Raw genomic sequence first — 22762 nt, forward strand, 5'->3', positions numbered from 1 at the left:
GATAATTTTCTTAAACCTACGTGCCCTGGTTACTGTCCACTCACCAGTGGAAACAGTTTCTCCTGATCTACTCTATCAAAACCTCTTATGATTTTGAACATCTCTATCAAATCTCCCCCCGAACCTTCTCTGCTCTAAGGAGAAAAATCCCAGCTTCTCTCTCGTCTCTCCGCATAACTGAAGTCCCTCATACCCTGGTACCACCCTGGAAAATCTTTTATAAGGAAAAGGGAGGTAAATGGGATAGCTCTTTAAGACGGCGGAACAGTCTGAGAGGGCTGAATGCCGTCTTACAGCATAAGGCGAGGTGGAATTCAAAGTATGGGTATGTGCGTGGCTGTGTAGGTGTGTGTGCGCGTGTGGTGTGTGTGTGTGTGTGTGGGGGGGGCAGGTGGGGTTGGGGTAAGAGGGGAGAGGAGGGGGCTGGTAGTCCAGATAAACGAGCTTTATTTGCACAAGAGACAAGATGGCTTCACGTAGCGAGAGGCAAGTCGTGTGTTCTCCGCAGTTCTGTTCACCGCGGGATGGCTTCAGACTTTCACACTGATGTCTCACTTGCATCTCTGTGTGTGACTCGATCCTCAATGTGATTGTGGGGTCCTCTCTCTCTGCCTCGCCCCTGCCCCGCCTTGCCCCGCTCCGCCCCGTCCCCCTACTGTGCCGCAGCTTTGGTGCTCGGGAATTTTGCCTGGATTCTGCCGAGACAAGGAAAGGAAAATTTGCATGAAAGTTGCTCCTGCCCTTTACTACTAACACGAGTTTGATACAGCGCCTTATCACGTCTTTTGAGACATCTCTAAAAGCGCTGCACGGGATATACGGTAAAGCGTAGTGACTGTACATTTTGTGGGCGAAACGCGGCAGCCAATTGCAGTGTCCCACAGGCAGTCGTGGATTGAGCGACCAAATTATTTATTCTTTGAAGGGATTATTACCCCCGGGAAAGCGATCCACCAATCGACTAACAACCGGGTTCCTACTTACTGCTGTGTAAACAGAGGCGTATGTGTGTGTGCGTGTGTGCGTGGAGTAAGGAAACTTGCCCAAAGTTGCACCCTGCTCGGGAATGAACCCAGGTCTCTCTTGCTTGCGATATATTGCTCTACCCACTGAGCTACAGGACTGCTTTGTACCACTTTGTTAGCAATGCACACCCAATGCGCTCTTGCACTCAATACCGCATATACTGCACTTTCAATAGGTGGATATTTCTCCCTCACCCATATCCACAAACACATTGAGGCTAAAAAAAAAAATACTGGCCATTCATCCAATCGATGTTCTCTTCAACCGTGCCTTCAGCCATCTCCCCCCCAACCCCCCTCCCTCCCCGGCTCGGAGTCATGCTCTCTGAGACGCTACCCTGCGTGAGGGGCGCTGTGTAAATGCAAGTTGTTATTGCCGTTATCATTGCAACTGCGTTGCTGCTGGGTTGCACTGCCGCTGCGGCTCTTGCAGTGGCTGCACTGTTGGCGACATTGCACCGAATGGTCTTTCTACTCTACTTGCGTTCTGGAAGTGATTGCGTTGCTGTTGAGGTTACATGGCATTGTGGCTGCAAACTGCGTCTCTGGGATCCGCCATCGTGACACCGTTAGCGGTGGTGAGTGAGGGGACTGAGTGGCAACTTACTTTGCTTTGATACGGTTGATTTGGCCTGTGAGCAAACCCAAGTACTGATCAATCTGCACCTGCAGGGAAAGCGGACCAACAAGAGAGGGTTTTAACAGATGCCGCAAACAATTAAGACATTTACATTTGCACACAGCGGCCTTTCCCGTCTAGAGGGCGTCCTAAGGCGCTTAGCAGTCCTGGCTTGTCATCCGCGCTGGGTGGGAGCCAGTGCGGGGAGGGGGAAGGAGCCCGAAGGTGCGGTCAAAGCGCGGGGTCTTGAAACAGACCTTGAAAGAGGTGAGGGAAGGTGCAGGGACGGCAACAACCACACCACATGACATTTACACGGCACCTTTCCCATCGGGAGAACGTCCCAAGGCGCTGGACAGTCAGGGATTTGGACCCGAGCTGCTGGTTATAATCAGGAGGGGCGGAGGGCAGGCAGGGTGGGGGTCGGAGGGTGACCGAAGGTGTGATGGAAGAGGAGGGTCTTGAGACGGGCCTTGAAGGAGGCAGAGGAGGCGAAGGGAATGCGGGATGAAGTTCCAAAGGGTGGGGCGAGCCGGACGGGGGACACGGAGGGCAGGTTGATATTGGCTCAGCAGATCACAGAGGTAGGGAGGTGGGTGGGGGGGGGGGGGGGGGCGGGCGAGGCCATGGAGGGCTTCGAAGGTGACAGTTCCTGTTGGGGAATAGTTTGGGGGGAAATGGGGAGAGCAGAGAACAGGAATTGCCTGGATACTGACTTTGTGTTTCTGGTAAACCAGGGGCACGATAAAGGCTGTCACCACCACTGCAAGCAGAGAGAGAGAGAGAGAGAGAGAGAGACACACACACACACACAGAGATAAGTTAGACCAACGCCATGTCAAATAATAATAATAATAATAATCCTTGCATTTGATATAGCGCTTTTCACGTCGGGAGGACGTCCCAGAGCGCTTCACAGAACACACTGTAAAGTGAATTGACTGTATATTTGTGGGCGAACGCGGCAGCCAATTGCACACAGCAATGTCCCACAAACAGTCGTAGATTGAAAATGACCAATTTATTATTGTTTTTGGTTTTGGAGGGATTATTATTAGGCTCTGTGTGGAGTAAGGAAACTTGCCCGAGGTTTCGCCCTCTGCCTGGAATTGAACTCCGGTCTCTCACTTGCAAAGCGAGTGCTCTAACCACTGAGCTACAGGACTCCACTCCAAACACAATTAATCAAAAAATATGTCAGTCTCTGCGGGCTGCAGTGTGTGTGTACCCACTGCCTGTAATTACAGGGTAACTCGCTAACTGAACTGCAGAGATTGATACGATGAGTATACATTACCCAGAATGACGATTGTGAGTCCATTAAACACGGCTCCAATGTAGGTCATTAACCACAGCAAGACCCCAAACTGTGAGAGAGAGAGTGAGAGAGAGAGACAAGGCGAGAGAGAGAGAGAGAGAGAGTGAGAGACAGGGAGAGAGAGAGGGGTGGGGAAGAGAGAGAAAGAGTGAGAGACCGGGAGAGAGAGAAAGAAGGTAGCGTCAGATCGGAAACATGTTGTGTGAGGTAGAGCAGCACTGGGGGGTAGGAGCGAAATCGAGGCCATGCTGTTACTAGTGTCTGGCCCATCTCTCCCACATAGAATCATAGATTACAGCACAGAAGGAGGCCATTCGGCCCATTGTGCGGGTGCCGGCTCTTTCGAAAGAGCCATCAACCAGTCCCACTCCCCCCGCTTTTACCCCAGAGCCCTGCACATTGTTCCTTTTCAAGTACCTATCCAACTCGCTTCTGAAAGCTGTCACCGAATCGGTCTCCACCGCTATTTCAGGCAGCGCGTACCAGACCGTAACAACTCCCCAGGCAAAAATAACATCTCCTGGTCACCCCTCCAGTTCTTTATCGGGACTGAATAAAACAGAAGACCGATTACCTTCAGAGACTCCAGGAGGTGCTGGACTAGGAAGAGACGCCGAAGGTGGTTGATGCTGCTGGTTATATAGAGCAGCAGCGTCTCCGTGTATTTCCGTAGCTGTTCCTGGGACAGCGTGATGTCCATGTCGAGATACACCCTGTGGGGGACCCGCAAAGGTTTATGTTTGAGCAGAAACGATCTGTTGCGAACCAACCGACAAAATACACAGTCACTGCATTCTACAGTATGTTCTCGAAGACGTGATAAGGCGCTTTATCAAATGCAAGGGTTATAATTATTATTATTACTTATGTATTCCACTTAAAAACTATCTGGAGGGGGTTGGAGGGCGAGGAGGGAAGGAGGAGGAGGAGGGTGACCGAAGGCCCGGTCGAGGAAGAGGGTCACAGAGGTAGCGGGAACAAGACCGTGGAGGAAATGTGTCAAAACCCTTCACACTGAATTGCTGTACGTCACTCACTGGAAAGGGTGTCTCTCCTGGGTTTTGTAGACCAGATGCAGCACCGAGGTGTAGACGCGGAGGCTGATGGTGACAGAGAGGATGGAGAGGGTTAGGTACGCAAGGACACTGATGCTACTGAACTGGGTGAGGGAGAACATCACCAGGATGATGGCTCCAAAGACGCTTCCTGTCTTCTTCACATCTTCCCAGTACAGCAGGTCAGTGACTGGAGACAGAGAGAGAGAGAGAGAGAGGGTTAGAGGCAGAATCAGAACAGGTTCAGCCATATCGCTAGTCCCAAACCTGGATTTCGGCTAAAATCAGCTTTTTCAGGAAATCCTTATACAGTGCATTTTATACAGCGCCTCATCACATCTTCGAGACGTCTCAAAGCACTGTGTAATTTGTGACCTCTCCATTCAAGCACACGCTCTTCCACTCTTCCACTTAGCCTGGCCCTGCCCTCCACCTCCCCCCCCCCCCCCCCATCCCAACCAACGGCTCGGGTGACTGCCCAGCACCTTGGGAGGTCCTCCTGACGTAAAAGGTGCCGTGTAAATGTCATTTGTTGTTGTTGTTTTGTCATGCCCATTCCCAATGCCTCTTGTAGGAACATAGGAACAGTTGCAGGCCATTCAGTTTATTAGACCATGACGGATCTTAGAATCCCATTTCCTCGCTTTTTCTCCACATCCCTTAAAACCTGTATCCCATGTATCTCCCTCGCTCCCTCCCTCCCTCCCTTTTAAACGCCCCAATGTTCTTTGCTGGTACAGCCGTCGGGTGCTAGCGTGTTCCTCATTCTCATCGGCCCACGTGCGAAGAAGCGTTTTCTGGTAAGCGGGGTCTCCTCGGAGCTGAATTGGCCCCAAGGTGACATGTTTGGAAGTGGGATGCCGTAATCGAGCCAGCCCTCGGTGACGGTTTCTCGTCCTGGTCCTGAGCCGGGTGGGTGGGCGGTATTCCAGGGCACTGCTGATTACAGCACAGCCCGGCCCAGCCCAGCCCAGCCCAGCCCAGCCCAGCTCATCGGCAGGACCTGGAAGGGTCGAGCTGTCACTGAAGGCAGGGAATCATCCCCCTCAGCTCCTGTTTAACCCTCCAGGCCAAAGCCCTAACGGGTCGGGTGGTCCCAGCTGGACAAGCAACGGGAAAGCTGGCCAGACAGTGATATCAATGACAAGCTGTGAGGCTTTAGCCGGATGCCCCAACGCACACTCTGGGCTCTCCCCAAGTCTTGGCTCTTGCCAACTTGCGCCCAGTGCTCTCCAGAATTAGGTGAACAGGATGTGTCTCTCCAGGGAGAGAGGGAGAGAGAGAGAGAGAGAGCGCATTCCATTCCAACAATCTATCTCTGGGATTTCCATACGTAGGTGGGACGCAGGGAAATCTCACGTTGGGTTTGGAGACCCTTAAGCAACGGTGATGGGCTTCCGCGCGCGTCGAGACACCCGGCCTGGGCGAAAAAATAATAATAATAATAATAACGGTGTCGCTCTATTTGCTTGTCGTAGCTGGTCCCCTCTCTCTCTCTCTCTCTCTCCCTCTCTCTCGCCGTCCCCTGTGAGACACCCACTTCTGTAGGGTCTCCGAGAAGCTCCAAGCATTTTGCTCAGGCTATGTTTAGGCCGATGGAGCAACTGGGGTGCCGACATAACAGCTGAGGCCGGATCGTATTGCACGAGGCGAGCGAGCAGCTCGGAGGGTCACGGACGGCAACCTGCAAACAGCACCGCGCCGCACCGCGCCGCACGTCTGCCAGCCACGGCGGCACGGAGCTGGGTTAACACACTTGGCCGCGGGAATAGCTCGCTGCCCCTCCAGAAACACGGGACACAATAAAGTAACTGTCAAGCAGCAGGCGGTGCTGGTGCCCCCCCCCCTACCCCACCGCCCCACCCCACCAGGGCTCGGGGGGTCAGGCAGGGCTGAGGCCGTTTCAGAGCTCGAACGGACACTCTCTCTCTCTCTCTCTCTCTCTCCCTCTCGCTCTCAGCTGGTGAAGTTCAGCGCCTGGACTTTCCGCGCACAACACACATAACGTTACTCTCTTAACGTTATGCCCTCCCCACTCCCCACCCACCCCCACTCCCCACTCCCCACCCCACCCCACTCCCCTGCCCCGTGTCTCCCGGCTCAGCCTTTCCGCACAAGGACTGAAATTAAATTAAAAAGGATTCATATCTGACCTTTCCACCCCATTCTGTGAGAGTCCCCGAGAAGAGCTCACGGCCCCCTTCTCTCCCTTCCCCCGGCAGCGGCCGTCAGCGTGTGAGGTGCCACCCGCCAACTGCACTCGCAGCACATAGCACCGTTAACCCATTGGGTTCTGCAGCCTCTCGAGAAGCCCAGCAGTCCACCTCGGCTCAGACTGTAGTCCTGACAAATTAAGTCCTGCGGCGTCGCGGTGAGAGCACTCGCCTCGCTCCCGAGCGAGAGGACCTGGGTCCGAATCCCAGCCGGGTCAGGGCGAAACCGCGGGCAAGTTTCCTTACTCCGCGCACACGCGCGCGCACCCGCCTCCGCGTACCTAGCGGTAAGTGGAACCTGCTCGTTAAGTCGATTGGCGGGATGGCTTTCCCTCGGGTAATAATCCCTTCCAAACAAAAGTACATTTTTATAAATAATAATTTGGGTCACCCAACCCACGGCCCGTTTGTGGGGGGGGACGTCGCCGGGCGCAGTTTCGCCCACAAAATGTACAGTCGATTCGCTTTACAGTGTATCCCGCGAAGCGCTTTCAGACGTTTCGAAGATGTTTCAAATGCCAGGATTATTATTATTATTATTATTATTATTATTTATTATTATTATTATTATTATTATTAACATTGTGGAAAATTCTTCAAATCAGTCTTGATTTAGAAGTAGGTTTATTTTTTTTAAAAACAACAAACCCAGGCGACGCTACCCTAGGGGCCAGTGTGGGTGGGGGAGTGGGTGGTGGGCGGGGGGGCGGCGGTGGGGGGCTTCAGGCGTTGGCTAGGATTGTCACTGCATGGAGGGTCAAGCAGTGGATCTCGAAGTAAGGCCTGTTTCGCCCGCAGAACGCACAGTCACTACGCTTCGCAGTGTACGTTGTGAAGAGCTTGCAGACGTCGCCGTATCGAATGCACAGATTACTCTTATTATTATCATAAGGCTGTCGGAGTCGGCGCGTGAAGGTGTTTTTTTTTTTCCGGGGAATCCTCCGTAGCATTGACCTGTGGCTGTGAGCCATAGGAGAAGGGTGCGTCCGCAGTCTGTGGGCGTGTTGCAGCGTCTGTGCGTTTGCTCTCCCTTTCTCTCTCCGGCTCTTGTCTCGTGCATCTTTGTCTCGCTCCCCGGGCTCTCATAAAGGGGGGTGGGGGGGGGGGGGGGGGGACGACGAGGCGGCTGTCCGGCTGCCTGTGACCTGTTACTCCCTGCGTGGCTTCCCCTCTCAACGCTCCGGGATCGCGACAGATGAGCTCTCCGCAACCGATCTCTCGTCTCTTTTGTCTTTCCGTCTCTCTCTCCCCCCCTCTCTCCCTCTCTCCCTCTCTCTCTCTCTCTCTCTCTCTCGCTGCTGCTCGCTTGCCCAGCCGGCCCTGCTCCCGCTCTCCCTTTGTCTCCGTCTCCCCGCTCTATGCTTCCGTGCCTCCGTCACAGTCCCTCTCTTTGTTGCAGGCAGTCTTTTGTCTGCGCCCTCTCCCCCTTGCCACTCCCCCCCCCCCCCTGCTTTCCTCTCCTCTCCTCTCCCATTCCCACTCCCTTCGATTCCTCTCCCACTCTCCTCCAAATCTTTCATTCCCTCCCTTTCTCTGTATGTGTGTGTGTGCGTGTGTACGTGTGTGTGTGTGTGTCTCTCTCTCTCCTCCTCTCTCGTTGATAAGAGCGAGGCTGTTCCCGAGGAGTAACACGGGCGTAGACAGCACGCAGCGGAACAGCTTCTCTCCTACCCGTCTCTCTGCAGCAGAAGCGACTCCAGACGCTCTCCATCCCTGGGCACTCAGACCTGGGCTCCATCAGTCAGTGTGGTTACGCGGGAAGCTCAGCGCTCTCCGCACCCCACTCTGGCGACAGTACCAGCGAGATGCTGCAGTGTGTGCCCCCGCCAATCAAAGGAGGGATGGAGCTTCCCACAGTAACGCCCTTCACCATCCAAGGAAATCGCATTGCCCTGTAACCCTTCCACGGCCAGAGCCCTGCAGCGCAGCGGTTACAGCCCTCGCCTCGAAAGCGATAGGACCCCGGTTCGATTCCGGGTCGGGGTCATGGGGGCGAAAGCTTAGGCGAGTTTCCTTACTCCACTCACGCGCTCACACACACACACACACACACACACACACCTCTGCTTCCGCAGCAGTAAGTGGGAAACCCGGTTGTTAGTCGTTTGGCGCATCACGTTTCCTTCCGGGGATAATAATCCCTGAAAAATGACCATTTTAAACTTTTTTTTTTAAAAACAATTTGGCGACTCAATCCATGACTTGGTGGGACGCTGCTGTGCGTGCGCAACGGGCTGCCGTGTTACCCCCCCCCCCCCCACAAAATATACGGTCAGTTCACATTAGAATATATCCTGTGAAGCGCTTTGAGACGACTCGAAGACGCGATGAGGCGCTGTATCAAATGCAAGGATTATTATTAGTAGTGGTAGTATTTTCACAGTGGTTTCTGTTAGCGGATGTCCCCCCCCCCTCATCTCATTAATTATCCATCCCCAGTTTGCTCTGACACTGTCAGTAACCATGAGAACACAGATGAGTCAGTGCTGGGAATGATTGAGCTCAGCATCAGGACCAGTGAGTCACAGCCTGAGAGGATCCAACACCTCAGAATCTCACCACGTAATCCTCTCCCCCATCCCCATCTCCAGCCCCCAACTCCATCTCCAACCCCCAGCCCCATCTCCAACCCCCAGCCCCATCTCCAACCCCCAGCCCCATCTCCAACCCCCAGCCCCATCTCCAACCCCCAGCCCCATCTCCAACCCCCAGCCCCATCTCCAACCCCCAGCCCCATCTCCAACCCCAGCCCCATCTCCAACCTCCATCCCCAACCCCCAACCGCCATCTTCAGGCCCCAACCCCCATCCCTATCCTCCAGCCCCAACCCCATCTCCAACCCCATCTTCAGGCCCCAACCCCCATCCCTATCCTCCAGCCCCAACCCCCATCTCCAACCTCCATCTTCAGGCCCCAACCCCCATCCCTATCCTCCAGCCCCAACCCCCATCTCCACCCCATCTTCAGCCCCACCCCCATCCCTATCCTCCAGCCCCAACCCCATCTCCAACCCATCTTCACCCCAACCCCATCCTTCCTCCAGCCCCAACCCCATCTCCAGCCCCCAACCCTCATTCCCATCCCCAACCCCATCTCCAGCCCCCAAATCCCAGCCCCGTCTCCACCCTCCAGCCCCCAACCCCCATCCCCAGCCCCCAAACCTCGGCCACAGATAGTGGAGCGGAGGGGACGAGGGACAAACAGGAGGCTGGATATACGCAGTAATGGCCGACTAGTGTGATTCCGTCCTCCCTTGCTGTTATATTGGCCTTGAAGAGCAGAAAGAAAAATAGAAACCAAGTCCGGTTGAAGCTGCCGCTGGTGGGAATGAACAGTTACCTGATTGAGGTATCGCCACAAAACTCCGTAGCAAATGGACTCGCTGCAACCTCTGCGTCTCGGGCACGTCTCGCTGCCTCACATCCAGCTCCTGGGTCCGGCTGGTAATCGGCGTCGCCATCAACTGACACTCCGGGTACCCCCACAGGCCTGGCTCCTGGCTCCGGCTTGTGGCTGGATCTCCCCCCGGCTGCAGACCCTCATCTGAGACTGGCTCACTCTGTGGGCTCTCTCTCCCCTCCAGGACCGGCTCTGTCTGCACGCTCTGCCTTTCACCAGCGACGCACTCTGTGCCCACGCTGCGCCTGCTGCCCGAGACTCGCTCTGCCTGCTCGCCGCCCCTCTCCTCCGACGGGCTCTCTGCGCGCCGGCCGCTTCTGTCCTCTGACGCGCCCTCTCTCTGCGGGTCCTGTCTCCCCCGCGAGACTGCCTCCGTCTGCGCGTCGCTCTTCTCGCCGCAGACGCTCTCTGCCTGCAGGCTGTCTGCCCCTGCTGCCTCTGTCTCAAGGCCGTGTCTCTCGCCCAAAGGGGCTTCAGATTCTGGAATTAAAATAAGCAGCGCCCCCCCCCCCCCCCCAGCAGCGAGTTAGACCGGATACTGCGTTCAAATTCGGCCCAGTGTCATAGGAACAGAGGGGGGGCCACTCAACAACAACAACCTCCACTTATACAGCATCCCAGAGCTTAACAGTGGCGGAGCCTGACTCCGAGCCGGGGGGGGGGGGGGGGGAGGTAGGGGGATTGAGGTAGGGGGGGTTGAGGTGGCCGTAAGCACAGTCGAAGAGGAAAGTTTTCAGGCCGGACTTGAAAGAGGGGAGAGAGGAGTCAAGGCGGAGGGATTGAGGGACAGTGTTCCAGAGTTTCGGTGCGCAGCGGCTGAAAGCACGACCTCCGATGGCGGTGGGTGGGGGGGGGGGGGGGGGCTGCGCGCGGAGGGTGAGAGGGACGAGCAGGAGGCCGGTGCCAGTCGAGGGGAGGCGGCGGGTGGTGGATTGGGGAGTGAGGAGGTCGGAGGGGGAGGTAGGGGAGGTGCCAGGGAGTGAATGAATTTGAACCCGAGTGCGAGGATCCTGCGGTTGACCACGGTCAACCTTTCAACCTTATCTCCCTGGCTTTTTGGCCCCACCCACGTTTCGCCCACCAAATACACAGTCACTACGCTTCACAGTAACCAAAACACAAAACGCTGCAGATGCTGGAAATCTCAAACAAACACAGAGAGGGCAGGGACAACCCAGCAGGTCGGGCAGGGTCTACGGAGAGCGTTTCGGGCCCCCGACCCTTCGTCAGAACTGCGGCATGTCGGGAGGGAGAGGGTTTTAAGGACACGTTGAGAGGGAGAGGGGGAGGCAGGACAAGGGGGTTGAAACAAAACCGGGGTGAAGAGGTGCGGAACGGGCAAACACACCGGAGAGGGGCAAAAGAGTTGACTCACTGTCTTTCCCGACCTGCCGAGTTTTCGCAGCTCTCCCCGTCGTTGTTTCACATGTTAGTGTATCCCGTGAAGCGCTTTGAGACGTCTCGAATGAATGCGGCGCTGCATCAAACGCGAGGATTATTATTATTATTCTCTCCGCACCCTTTAACGTATTCCCAATCGATAGGACCTCCACCTCGCCCCCCCCTCCCTTACCTTCTTCAAGACCCTCCTTTTCGACCTCGCCTTCAGCCATCCTCCAACCCCTTCCCCCCCCACCCCCCCGCCCCCTCGATCCCATCCATCAGCTCAGGTCCAAATCCCTGACTGTCCAGCGCCTTCTGACGTGAAAGTGGCTGTGTAAATGTAATTTGTTGTCGTCGTTGCCTCCTCACCCTCTGTGGGAGGATGTTTCACATGTTTACACCGAGGAAATATTTTCCGATTAAGGCCAAATCTCCCTATCAGAGGGAAGTCACACAATCTAGTTTCTCAATCGCCCCAAAGCCAACAGGTACACCTTACACCCCTTCCTCCCCCCCCCCACACCCACACCCACACACACCCACTTTCTCCCACCCCCACGTACACCACCTCTCCCACACACACACACACACACACCTCCGCCCACACGCACTTACCCACACGCACACCTCCTTCCCCCCCCACCCCATCCTCCCCACACCTTTACCTGAGTCTGAAGCAGGAGGGTGTGGCTCACACGTTGCCTGAGGCTGTGGATGCCCCCCTGCCTCCTGCCTCCACTCCTGGGCTGAGGGCACCTCTCTGATACCCGGGGCACCTGCCACGCACTGGGTCTCCATCAAACTGGAGCAGCCGTCGTCCTCTGCTAACAGCGTCTCGATGGTCTCCGTCCTGACCAAGGCTCCGCTCAGGTCCCTCCTGCTCCCAGCCCCGGGCTCCGTCCACATCGCGGTCATCCGCCAATCCAGCAGGCTGTCCGTCTCTTCGTCCTCCTCCGAAAACTCCTGGGGGGTCCCGGGGTCCGGGAAATCCGAGTCCTCATTCACCCCTGCGCCAGGAGAGAGCAGCCACCGTGGCGGTTACAGCAATCACAAGCCTTTCTTTGTCATAGCGTCGCTGGGGGCGCAGTTGGCTGCCTTGTTTCGCCCATAAAATACACAGTCACTACACTTTACAGTACATTCTGTGAAGCGCTTTAAGACGCCTTGAAGACGTGATAAGGCGCCATACCAAATGCAAGGGTTATTATTATTGTTATTATCATTGTTACCCATTCAGAACCCGGGGCAGGGGAGGCAAGGAGGCGTAGTGACTGTGGGGAGGGCAGAGGGTTAGCGTGTGGGGCTCACCTTCGGTGGAGGAGGGCGTGGAGTCAGGAGTGGTGGAGACGGTTGAGGCAGATTCTTCTAACGGAAACACAGCAGCAGTTATTCCATCACATCAGCAGAGGCGCGCAGCTCACCCGCTCCGCACGTGCTCACACGTGACGCGCTGCTCCGGTCCGGGTGACACACACGCAGTGACGTGTAACGGTTTCGAACGGGGGCAGGTCTCACACCCGCTGCCCGTGACAGCGACTCCTCATTGACAGCGAAGCGAAGCGAAGCAACAAGAAACTCAATGCCTCCCTCTCCTGTGCAAACTTGTCACTGAACTCAGTCTCACGCTCACAGTTCTGGTTCCGACAGAGCTTATCAACCTCTGGAACTCTCTCCCTCAATCCCTCCGCCTCCCCCCCCCACCGCCGCCCCCCCCCCTCCCCTCCGCACTTCCAAATCCCACCTAAAGACCTTTTTTGACGGTGCTTATGGTCACCTCATCCCGTCCACCCCCCCCGCACCCCCGCCCTCCCTCTCCCCCTGGCTCGGGGGGGCAGATTTGACCACCTCCGGGAGGCCACCCCGCGTGAAGGGCGTTGTGTGAGTGCGAGTTGTTGTTGTTGTTGTTGGATCCACGCAACAACAACAACAACAAGATTCCATTTATAAAGCGCCTTTCACGTCAGGAGGACGTCCCAAGGCGCTGCACAGTGGACCAGGAGAGCGTCGCCGCATGGAACCCAGGGCCGAGAGCGTCACAGGTAAACGCGGCAGCACAATTTATTACATATCGCTGATCCGAGCACTTTTGGGGTTCGGTCAGCCGGGTGTCGGACACGCACGGAAACCCGTCACCCGTGCTTGAGAGAGTCTCGAAACCAAAGGCTGGGTGAGGGGGGGGGGGGGGTGGGGGGTGGGGGGCAGAGAGGCTGAAGGCCCGTCCGTCGATGGTGGGGCACGCCGGGCGGGGGGGGGGGGTGAAGTGGAACAGGCCAGAGCCTGCTGAGCGGAGGGAGTGGACTGGACATGAGGTTAGCAGGTCACGGAGGTAGGGAGGAGCGAGGGCCGTGGAGGGATTTGGGGCTCTATCCTCTGGGGGGGGGGGGGGGAGCCAGTGGAGCCGGGGGCACAATTAACACACACGCAGCACACTATTGCACACACAGCAGTTGCACGCATACACCATTGTACATACCCACGGCACGCGGTTACGCACACAACGCACCGTTGCACACACTCCAAAACGTGGCCGCGCACGCCTACGGTGCGTGTGAGTACACGGCAAACGGTCCTGACTCGCAACAGCAGCATCAGATTCCACCTGTACGTGGGGGGGGCCCCCGTTCGCGTCAGGAGGACGTCCCAGGGCGCTGGACGGTCAAGGGGGTCTCGTGGGCACACACGGCCCCCATGAAAGACACACGCCGCGCACAATTCATTCGGCACACGGTTACAGGCACACACACACGCACACAGCGAACGGTTGCACACAGCACAATTACAGGCACACGCCCAGTTACACAAAGCAGCCACACTTGTACATTGTCTCTGCTGCTCAACATCTTGCCCCGTCTCTCTCTCTCTCTCTCTCTCTCAGACCCGCAAGGCTCGGTTGGAGGGGAAGGGGTGGTGGGGGTTTTTTTTTTCTCTGCTGGATGCTCGGAGGTGGTTTCTTTTCGGTCCTGATACGCCGGCGGCTCGGTCTGTCGGGGAGAGAGAGAGAGAGAGAGCGAGCGGGGCTGAAGCGTGGTCAGTAAATGGATGTGCAAAAACGTACTGCAATGCCCAAACGCCAGCACCTGGCCCATGGCACCGCCCGTCCAGCTCTGGGGGCCCATCCAGGTGGAGTCTGGTTCCCGTGGATCGCGCTCAGTGGCTCAGTGGCTCAGGTCACCGTACAGACGGAGGCAGCTGCCGGCAACCCTTCATTGTGTAGAGCTGTGATTCCTGCTCCTGCTGCCGGTCTGCTCCGCTCTCCGGGGAGGATGGGGGGGGTGTGGGGGGTGGGGGGATGGAGCAAAGAACAGGAAGAGGGGAAGGAAGAGAAAGGGAGGTGGAGACAACAGAGGGAAGATAGACGGACGAGGGACAGAGAAGAGCCGAGCCGGAGGACTGTTGTCACAATAATAATAATAATAATAATAATCCTTGCATTTGATATAGCGCTTTTCACGTCGGGAGGACGTCCCAAAGCGTTTCACAGAACACACTGTAAAGTGAATTGACTGTATATTTGTGGGCGAACGCGGCAGCCAATTGCGCACAGCAATGTCCCACAAACAGTCGTAGATTGAAAATGACCAATTTAATTATTGTTTTTGGTTTTTTGGAGGGATTATTATTAGGCTCTGTGTGGAGTAAGGAAACTTGCCCGAGGTTTCGCCCTCTGTCTGGAACTGAACTCAGGTCTCTCACTTGCAAAGCGAGTGCTCTAACCACTGAGCTACAGGACTCCACAAGGCAGAGAATGTTAGCATATTATTAAAAATAATGACCCTTGCACTCCATCCGGCGCCCGAGCGCGTCTCCACGAGCCGTCTCGAAGCGCCTCACAGGACGCACTGTGCGGGGAAGGGGGGCGTTCACTGTGTGTCTTGTGGGCGAAGAGCGGATCAAACGTGTAAACGGAAAAGGGGGAAAATGTCGAATGGGTTTTTTAAAACCGGAGCGAGCGAAAGAGGGAGAGAAAGAGATGGGGGGGAGGGGGAGGGGGGAGAGAGAGAGAGAGAGGGAGAGAGAGAGAGAAAAGGACAGGGAGAGAATTAGGAAGAGTGAGAGAGAAAAAAACACACACACAAATAATAATAATAATAATCCTCGCTTTTGATATAGCGCTTTTCACGTCGGGAGAGGACGTCCCAAAGCGCTTCACAGAACACACTGTAAAGTGAATCGACTGTATATTTGTGGGCGAACGCGGCAGCCAATTGCGCACAGCAATGTCCCACAAACAGTCGTAGATTGAAAATGACCAATTTAATTATTGTTTTTTTTCTGGAGGGATTATTATTAGGCTCTGTGTGGGGTAAGGAAACTTGCCCGAGGTTTCGCCCTCTGCCTGGGATTGAACTCAGGTCTCTCACTTGCAAAGCGAGTGCTCTAACCACTGAGCCACAGGACTCCACGAAGAGGGGGAGGAGAGATGTCGGGAAACGCGAGCGACGGGAGGAGGAGAATGAAAGAGGAGAGACAGTAGGAGCGATCCTATCTCTGGGCGCGTGCGGGAGGGCCGCCTTCTGCATCGCCCTACATACACCAGCGGGGATCCTGCACTTCGAATAGCACTTGGACGCAGCCCCCGACCACGTCTTCCGAGGCGTCTCAAAGCGCTTCGCAGAAGCGGATTGACGGGGGATTTTTGCGGGCGGAACCGGCAGCCGATTGCGCCCGGCGGCGGCCCCACTTGAGGTGACCAAATTATTCTTTTCTCTGAAGGGGATTATTACGCCCGGAAAGCGATCCGCTAATCAACCAACAGACGACTTCCCAGTTACTGTCGGTACACAGAGGCGCGCGTGTGCGTGTGAGTGTGCGTGTGAGTGTGCGTGTGTGAGTGTGTGCGTGTGAGTGTGTGTGCGTGTGAGTGTGTGCGTGTGAGTGTGTGTGAGTGTGTGAGTGTGCGTGTGTGCGTGTGAGTGTGTGTGAGTGTGAGTGTGTGCGTGTGTGTGAGTGTGCGTGTGAGTGTGTGCGTGTGAGTGTGTGTGTGCGTGTGTGTGAGTGTGCGTGAGTGTGCGTGTGAGTGTGTGAGTGTGTGTGAGTGTGCGTGTGAGTGTGTGCGTGTGAGTGTGAGTGTGTGTGAGTGTGCGTGTGTGTGAGTGTGTGTGAGTGTGCGTGAGTGTGCGTGTGAGTGTGTGAGTGCGAGTGCGTGTGAGTGTGTGTGAGTGTGTGTGAGTGTGTGTGAGTGTGCGTGTGAGTGTGCGTGAGTGTGCGTGTGAGTGTGTGAGTGTGCGTGAGTGTGCGTGTGAGTGTGTGCGTGTGAGTGTGTGAGTGAGTGTGCGTGTGAGTGTGTGCGTGTGTGTGAGTGTGCGTGTGTGCGTGTGAGTGTGTGTGTGTGTGTGCGTGTGAGTGCGTGCGTGGACTAAGGAAAGTTGTTCAGTCCTGACTTTCGAAGCAACTCACGTGAAGTAGTTTGAGAGAGTGATAAGGAGAGATGGTGTAAGATTGTGCTGCGCGTCGCGGTTACAGGACACGGGGAAGGAAATGGGCTCCTGTCCTGGATGGCAATCGTGTAGCAGGAAGCCCTCTGTGGAGCGATGGGATTAAGATTGAGGGATTACTGGGGTAAAGATAGCTGTGGATTAGCCTTCTGAGCACCCGGGGCTTGAGTCAGTGCAGCTGGTGACTGACTGACTGCCTCTCGTGTCTGTCTCTCCTCTTTCCTTGTGCGTGTGGGACAGCTCTGCATCTCTTCGCTGTCTGATCAGCGTCCTCGCTTTCAGTCACTATGCTCCCACTACCTGCCACTCTCCCCCCAAATCCCTCCGCCGCACACCCCGTCACCCTCCCTTCAAATCGCTGCTAGAAAACCTCCCCTTTCGCCTGTGCTTTCCGTCTCCTCTCTCTCTCTCTCTCTCTCTGCTCAGTGACCCACCCGATCTCTTCGAAGCCTTTGAAGATTCCTCCTACCTGAGAGGTTCTACTGCCGCCACAACAACAACTTGCGTTTACATAGCACCCTTCACACGGGGTAGAGTCCTGAAGCGATTAAGTGCAAGTTGCTGCCTGTGTGTGTGTGCGCGCGTGTGTGTGTGTGTGTGAGGGTTAGCTCTCTCTGCCCTGACCCAGGGCTGTGTGTGTGTTACAGGGAAGACAAGTGAAGGAACCCTCAGCCCCCGTGAGCCGTGAAAATGAGCAACGACAGCACGTCCGACTCTGTGCGGCTGGTGCCTCAGCTATCGGCCTTTGTCAGGCTGGTGGCCAAGGAGACCGAGAAGATGGTCTCCTACTTCTTCAAAGGGGAACAGTGTGACGAGGTGGGACCGTACCTGGACAAGCCGGTAACTGAGAAATTCGGCACCCAGGGCTCGGGCAACGCATTGAGGTACGGAATGAGCAGCATGCAAGGGTGGCGGGCACAGATGGAAGATGCCCACACCATCGTGCCAGCCCTGCCCAAGGGCCTGCAGGCCTGGTCCTTCTACGCTGTGTTTGACGGGCACGCGGGCTCCAAGGTCGCCCACTATTGCTCCGAGAATCTCCTGGGCTACATCACGGGCAATGAGGATTTTGGCGGGGACCGGGGCAGGACCATGGATCACGTGAAGAACGGGATCAGGACCGGCTTCCTGGAGATCGACAGCCGCATGCACAGCTTGTCCCGGTTTTACGGCTGGGATCGGAGCGGGTCCACGGCAGTGGCCGTGATGGTGTCTCCGCATCACCTTTACTTTGTCAACTGCGGGGACTCGAGAGCCGTGCTGAGCCGGAACTCCAGCGTCTGCTTCTACACCGAGGACCACAAGCCGTTCAAACCCCGGGAGAAGGAGCGCATCCAGAACGCCGGGGGCACCGTCACCTGGCAGAGGGTCAACGGCTCCCTGGCCGTGTCCAGGGCACTGGGCGACTTTGACTTCAAGGCCGTGGAGTGGAGAGGTCAGACCGAGCAGCTGGTGTCGCCCGAGCCGGAGGTATACGAGATGCTGAGGTCGGACAGCGACGAGTTCATCATCCTGGCCTGCGACGGGATCTGGGACACCATCACCAACGAGGACCTGTGTAAGTTTGTGCGCTCCAGGCTCCAGCTCACCCCCGACCTGGAGGACATCTGTAAGCAGGTGATCGACGTCTGTCTATACAAGGTGAGGAGAGGCACAGAGTCACACCGGCCACACCTTCACCCTCCACTCACTCGCTCCCAAATTGCGCCTAATCTTAGCCTGGAGTTTTCCCACAAATGGGAACAGCGAGGAGGACGGTAGCAGACTGCAGGGGGACGTAGACAGGCCGGTGCAATGGGCAGACGCGCGGCAGATGAAGTTTAATGCAGAGAAGTGTGAGGTGATGCAGGCTGTGAGGCAGAACGAGGTGAGAGGCAACGTACACTAAATGGTACAGTTTTGAAGGGGGTTCAGGAGCAGAGAGACCTCGGGGTTCGCATACGCAGATCTTTGAAGGTGGCAGGACAGGTCGCTAGAGCTTTATAAATAGGGGCATAGAGTACAAAAGCGAGGAAGTTCTGCTAAACCTTTGCGAGTCACTGTTCAGGCCTCAGATGGAGTATTCTGCCCGATTCTGGGCACCACACTTTAGGAAGGATGTCAAGGCCTTGGAGAGGGAGCAGAGGAGATTTACCAGGATGGTACCAGGGATGAGGGACTTACGTGGAGAGAGACGAGAGAAGCTGGGATTGTTCTCCTTAGAGCAGAGAAGATTCACGGGAGATTTAATAGAGATGTTCAAAATTATGAGGGGATTGGATAGAGTAAATAGGGAGAAATTGTTTCTCCCTTTGGCGGGTTGGTCGGTAGCCACGGGACATGGATTTAAGATAATCGGCAAAAGAACCAGAGGGGAGACGAGGAGAAATGTTTTCATCCAGAGAGTTGTTACGGTCTGGAATGCACTGCCTGAAAGGGTGGAGACATTTGACTCATGGAGTTTGGGTCAGGACAGAACTGCCTCCCAGGCTGGGAGGGATGGGGTTGAGTCTGTGACTGTGTGCCAATGGAGGAAATGGGTTTGGTGAGCCGAATGGTTTTTTTCTGTGCTCTGAGACGTTAAATCCACACGGGAGGTGGTGCGAGGCAGAGGGATTGAGAGACCAGAGGGACGTTCCAGGAGGATTTGTTTTCTGACGAAGGCGACCGGGACATGAAGCGAAGTGACCATTTTATCCGTGGTTATCCACTGACTCAGGAGTCAGTGTAAGGCGATTGCTGTGGTTAATATTAGACGCTGGGATTACCGCACGGCCCTTTGCAGGATTCGGGTGGTAGTACGTTGCCTTGAGGATGACGGCTGACGCGGGTCAAACCCACGGATGTACAGCTTATATCCGCTCAAAGGGAACGGATTAGATTCCATCCCTTGAGCCTGAGTCAGGGCGAGAACATTGTGACATCCACAACAACCTACACTTGTATAGCGCCCATCACATCAGAAAGACATCCCAGGGCGCTGGACAATCAGGGTTTTTTGGACCCGAGCTGGAAGTTGGGGTCAGGAGGGGTAGGGGTGGGAGGGTGGCCAATGGCACGATCGAAGAGGAAGGTCTTTAGACGGAACCCTTGAAGGAAGCAAGAGAGGGGCTAAACTCTCCCGAAATACGCAGCACCGAATGGCTCCCTGGCTGTTGGCTCAATGGGCAGACTGTGAAGGTGAAGGGTTCAAAACCTCGCCTCGAGAGCCGAGGCTCGATCTGGCCTCAGTGTCTCTGGGTGTCAGGAGGGAAACTAGGTCCTCAGAACTGCTGCACGGTGCGTCTTCTTACAGGGGGCGGCGGGGTGTGGGCTGCACGCTTTCAACCATCTGTTTTGTAGTCAAATCTAACAGAACATTCCTGCCATGTAGTGTAGTGGTCAGCGCACTCACCTCGCGAGCGAGAGGACCTGGGTAGGGTTCTCGGGCAGGGAGAAACACTGGGCAAGTTTCCTTACTCCACACACACGCCTCTTGTTTTCCTCGCAGTAAATAGGAACTCAGTTGTTCGTCGATTGGCAGATCACTTTTCTGGGTGTCGTTTAAAGAATCCCTTAAAAAAAATGGGAGTCGTTCGGCCACTCAATCCACGACTGCTTACAGGACAATGCTGTGCGCAATTGGCTGCCGTGTTTCGCCCACAAAATAAAGAGTCAATGAATGCCCTTTGCGGTATATCCTGTGAAGTGCTTTAAGACGTCTCAAAGATTCGATATAAATGCAAGGATTATTATTATTATTATTATTATTCCCCCTGTTTGCATCCCAGGGAAGCCAGGATAACATGAGCATCATCCTGCTCTGTTTCCCCAATGCACCCGGAGTCTCACAGGAAGCAATTCAGAGAGAGGTGGAGCTCAATGCTTACATCGAGGAGAAAGTGACAGGTAGGTCACTTGTGAGTGAGTCACTCTCATTTGCAGTGCAGTGGGAGCTTTGCTGTGTCTCTAACCCTGACCTGGGAATGTGGACGCACAACGTAGAGGGCGTTTCACCCTGTCTCTAAGCTGCAAGGTTTTTCCAGGATAGGGGTAATGACAGCTGCTTTTAAAGGGATGAGAAAGGTGCCAGTTGACAGGGAGAGGTTGACGAGGTCTGAGAGTAAAGGGCCGAGGAGGTGGAGCTGGGAGGTAGGGAGATGGGTAGGGATGGGGTCGACGGAGCAGGTGGTGGGCTTCATGTGGGTTGTAGTGGTGGTCAGAGAGGAGGTGGAGACAGGTTCAAAGGTGCGGAGGGAGGGATGGGTAGGGGCCGGAGTGTGAGAGAGGGATGGGGAGGGGGTGGCGGTTGGGAGGGCGGAGGCGGCAGATCGCATCCCCTCGATTTTACTTTGGAGGAAATCCAACATCTCCTCGCGGTTGGAGTTGGAGGAGAGGATGGGAGAGGTGTGAGAGGGCGGATGGAGAAGCCGGTTGGTAGTGGTGAAGAGAAGCCTGGGGTTGTCCTTGGCCTCGAAGATTACCTTGGAATAGAAGGGCATCGAGAACGGTGGGGAGGGGTTGTGGAGGAGAGGAAAATATACCTCAGTCGGTCCTGATCAGCTCGTTCCCAGTGTTTGCGGCTGACACGGTGTGTGGGTGTCTCTCACCAGAGAGCTTCAGGCAGGAGGAGGAGGAGGAGCAGGGCTCGGCCAGCCTGTTCAGAGTGATGCATGACTTAGCTCAGCAGAACCTCCCCAACCTGCCCCCGGGGGCCGGACTCTGCAGCAAGTGAGTACAGGGCTGGGGACGGGGGGGCGCTGGGCTGGGGCCATGGCTGGGGTCTGGGCCGGGGGCAGGGCCGGGCCTGGGGGCAGGGGGCTGGATGGGGGCTTGGATGGGGGTAGAGGCTGGGCAGGGGTATGGGATGGGGAGTGGACGGAGGGCAGAGGCCTGGGGGCTGGGCTTGGGGACTTGGCTGGAGGCCGGGCTGTGGGGTGGGCTGGGCAAGGTCAGGGCTCGGGTATCAGCATCAGAGGGACAGAACTTTTGCTTCACATCAGGAGGATGTCCCAAGGTGCTGGACAGGGCGGGAGGGCAGGAGGGTGGGGGTAGGAGGGTGACCGAAGGCGCGGTCGAAGAGGAAGGTATGGAGACGGGTCTTGAAGGAGGTGAGGGAAGAGACGAGGCGAAGGGACTGTGGGATGGAGTTCCAGAGAGCGGCTGAAGGCCTGGACACCGATGGTGATGTGTGCACAGCACTGGGAACGGAAGGGATGTCAGTGGATTAGAGCCCGGGTTTTGCACCTGAGACGAGACTCACTGCTCCTGTTCTCTGCCTCAGGAGGGACCTGATCGTGACGATGTACAAAAAGCTGAAAGCGGAGACCGAAGCCGTGGTAAGTAACCCAAACACAGACCTGTAGCTCAGGGGTTAGAGCCCTCGCCTCGCAAGCGAGAGGACCCGGGTTCGATTCCCGGGTCAGGGCAAAATATTAGGCAAGTTTCCTTACTCCACAAACACTCACATGTGCCTCGGGTTACCAGCAGTAAGTAGGAACCTGGTTGGTTGTTAGTCGATTGACAGATCGCTTTTCCGGGGGTAATAATCCCTTAATAATAACAATTTGATCGCTCTCTGGGACACTGCTCTGGGCAATTGGCTGCCGTGTTTCGCCCACAAAACACACAGTCAATTCACTTTACAGTGTATCCTGTGAAGCGCTTTGAGACGTCTGTGTCAGACGCCAGGATTATTATTATTTTATTACAATACACACGGCTGGTGAGCTGGGCTCCGTGACACTGCCTCCGAGGTACACAGCGAGAGAGACGCTCGCTCACTGTGGGATACGGTGAGGCTGTATAAAGGTTGTGGTTGTTGCTGCTGTATTGGTTTCCCCTGCATTAATCTCTGCGTCTAACATTGTTTTCCTCCCTGCAGAATTCCAGGGATTCAGAGGAAAGCCGGTAGCTCACACCCGGAGCATCCCAGCACTCATGGTGATATTTACGTATCTCCATCTTGGCCTGAAGCTGGGATTTCTCCCATTCCCGCCCGGGGTTTGAGACGAGCTGGACACGTGAGAGATTTGGGGGTGGTGGGGGGGGGGGTGTAAATAAGGGAAGTTTGCGTTTAGTACGCAGTGCTTGTTGTTCCCCGGGTACTGTCTGCCATAGTGGGTAGACATTGCTGGGTAGGTGCTGCCTGGTGGAGGGCACGTTATGTAGAGCCAATATCTGTGTAAAGCCCAATGGTCAAGGGTGGATAGTGTACGTGGTGGTGTATATTGGACTGAGGGGTCGGAGAGTGAAGTTTCTGTCACTCCACTAATAATAATAATAAAAATAATAATAATAATAGTACTCACATTTGACGCATCGCTTTACTACATCTTCGAGACGTCTCAAAGCGCT

At 55.7% G+C, this 22762-nt stretch overlaps 2 protein-coding genes across 7 annotated transcripts; one reads left to right on the top strand and one right to left on the bottom strand.

The window, feature by feature from the left end:
• Positions 1-430: 430 nt before the first annotated feature.
• LOC103190806 (reticulon-1-A) lies at positions 431-14251 on the bottom strand. Of its 4 annotated transcripts, none has more exons than XM_042345967.1 (11): positions 14068-14251; positions 12321-12374; positions 11678-12019; positions 11005-11106; positions 9570-10109; positions 4000-4207; positions 3537-3675; positions 2942-3011; positions 2361-2407; positions 1633-1691; positions 431-695 (listed from the first exon to the last, which is right to left on the bottom strand). In XM_042345967.1, the coding sequence occupies exons 1-11, from the start codon at positions 14126-14128 to the stop codon at positions 653-655; spliced, it is 1665 nt and encodes a 554-aa protein (XP_042201901.1). In that variant the 5' UTR covers positions 14129-14251; the 3' UTR covers positions 431-652. The 4 variants fall into 4 exon arrangements, with proteins under 4 accessions (XP_042201901.1, XP_042201900.1, XP_042201902.1 ...); XM_042345966.1 differs by having other exon boundaries at positions 12321-12377; XM_042345968.1 differs by lacking the exons at positions 9570-10109; positions 11005-11106; positions 11678-12019; positions 12321-12374; positions 14068-14251 and adding an exon at positions 7902-8174.
• LOC103172185 (protein phosphatase 1A) lies at positions 9544-22712 on the top strand. 3 transcript variants are annotated; one of them, XM_042345970.1, is made up of 6 exons: positions 9544-9578; positions 17095-18088; positions 20197-20314; positions 21019-21136; positions 21690-21744; positions 22290-22712. In XM_042345970.1, exons 2-6 carry the CDS (start codon positions 17138-17140, stop codon positions 22317-22319), a joined length of 1272 nt encoding a protein of 423 aa, XP_042201904.1. In that variant the 5' UTR covers positions 9544-9578; positions 17095-17137; the 3' UTR covers positions 22320-22712. The 3 variants fall into 3 exon arrangements, with proteins under 3 accessions (XP_042201904.1, XP_042201905.1, XP_042201906.1); XM_042345971.1 differs by lacking the exon at positions 9544-9578 and adding an exon at positions 13001-13051; XM_042345972.1 differs by lacking the exon at positions 9544-9578 and adding an exon at positions 15636-15698.
• Positions 22713-22762: the final 50 nt, after the last annotated feature.

The sequence above is a fragment of the Callorhinchus milii genome, unplaced genomic scaffold, assembly GCF_018977255.1.
Source record: "Callorhinchus milii isolate IMCB2004 unplaced genomic scaffold, IMCB_Cmil_1.0 Scaffold185, whole genome shotgun sequence".
NCBI classification, from domain to species: domain Eukaryota; kingdom Metazoa; phylum Chordata; class Chondrichthyes; order Chimaeriformes; family Callorhinchidae; genus Callorhinchus; species Callorhinchus milii.

Coding starts and splice junctions, on each gene's coding strand:
- LOC103190806 (XM_042345966.1), bottom strand. CDS start 14,128: ATGGGCCCCCAGAGCTGGACGGGCGGTGCCATGGGCCAGGTGCTGGCG. Junction 2,408..2,941: donor ACTCACAATCGTCATTCTGG/GTAATGTATACT, acceptor CTCTGCTTGCAG/TGGTGGTGACAGCCTTTATC. Junction 696..1,632: donor ATCAACCGTATCAAAGCAAA/GTAAGTTGCCAC, acceptor TTGTCTCGGCAG/AATCCAGGCAAAATTCCCGA.
- LOC103172185 (XM_042345970.1), top strand. CDS start 17,138: ATGAGCAACGACAGCACGTCCGACTCTGTGCGGCTGGTGCCTCAGCTA. Junction 20,315..21,018: donor CATCGAGGAGAAAGTGACAG/GTAGGTCACTTG, acceptor GTCTCTCACCAG/AGAGCTTCAGGCAGGAGGAG. Junction 21,137..21,689: donor GGGGCCGGACTCTGCAGCAA/GTGAGTACAGGG, acceptor TCTCTGCCTCAG/GAGGGACCTGATCGTGACGA.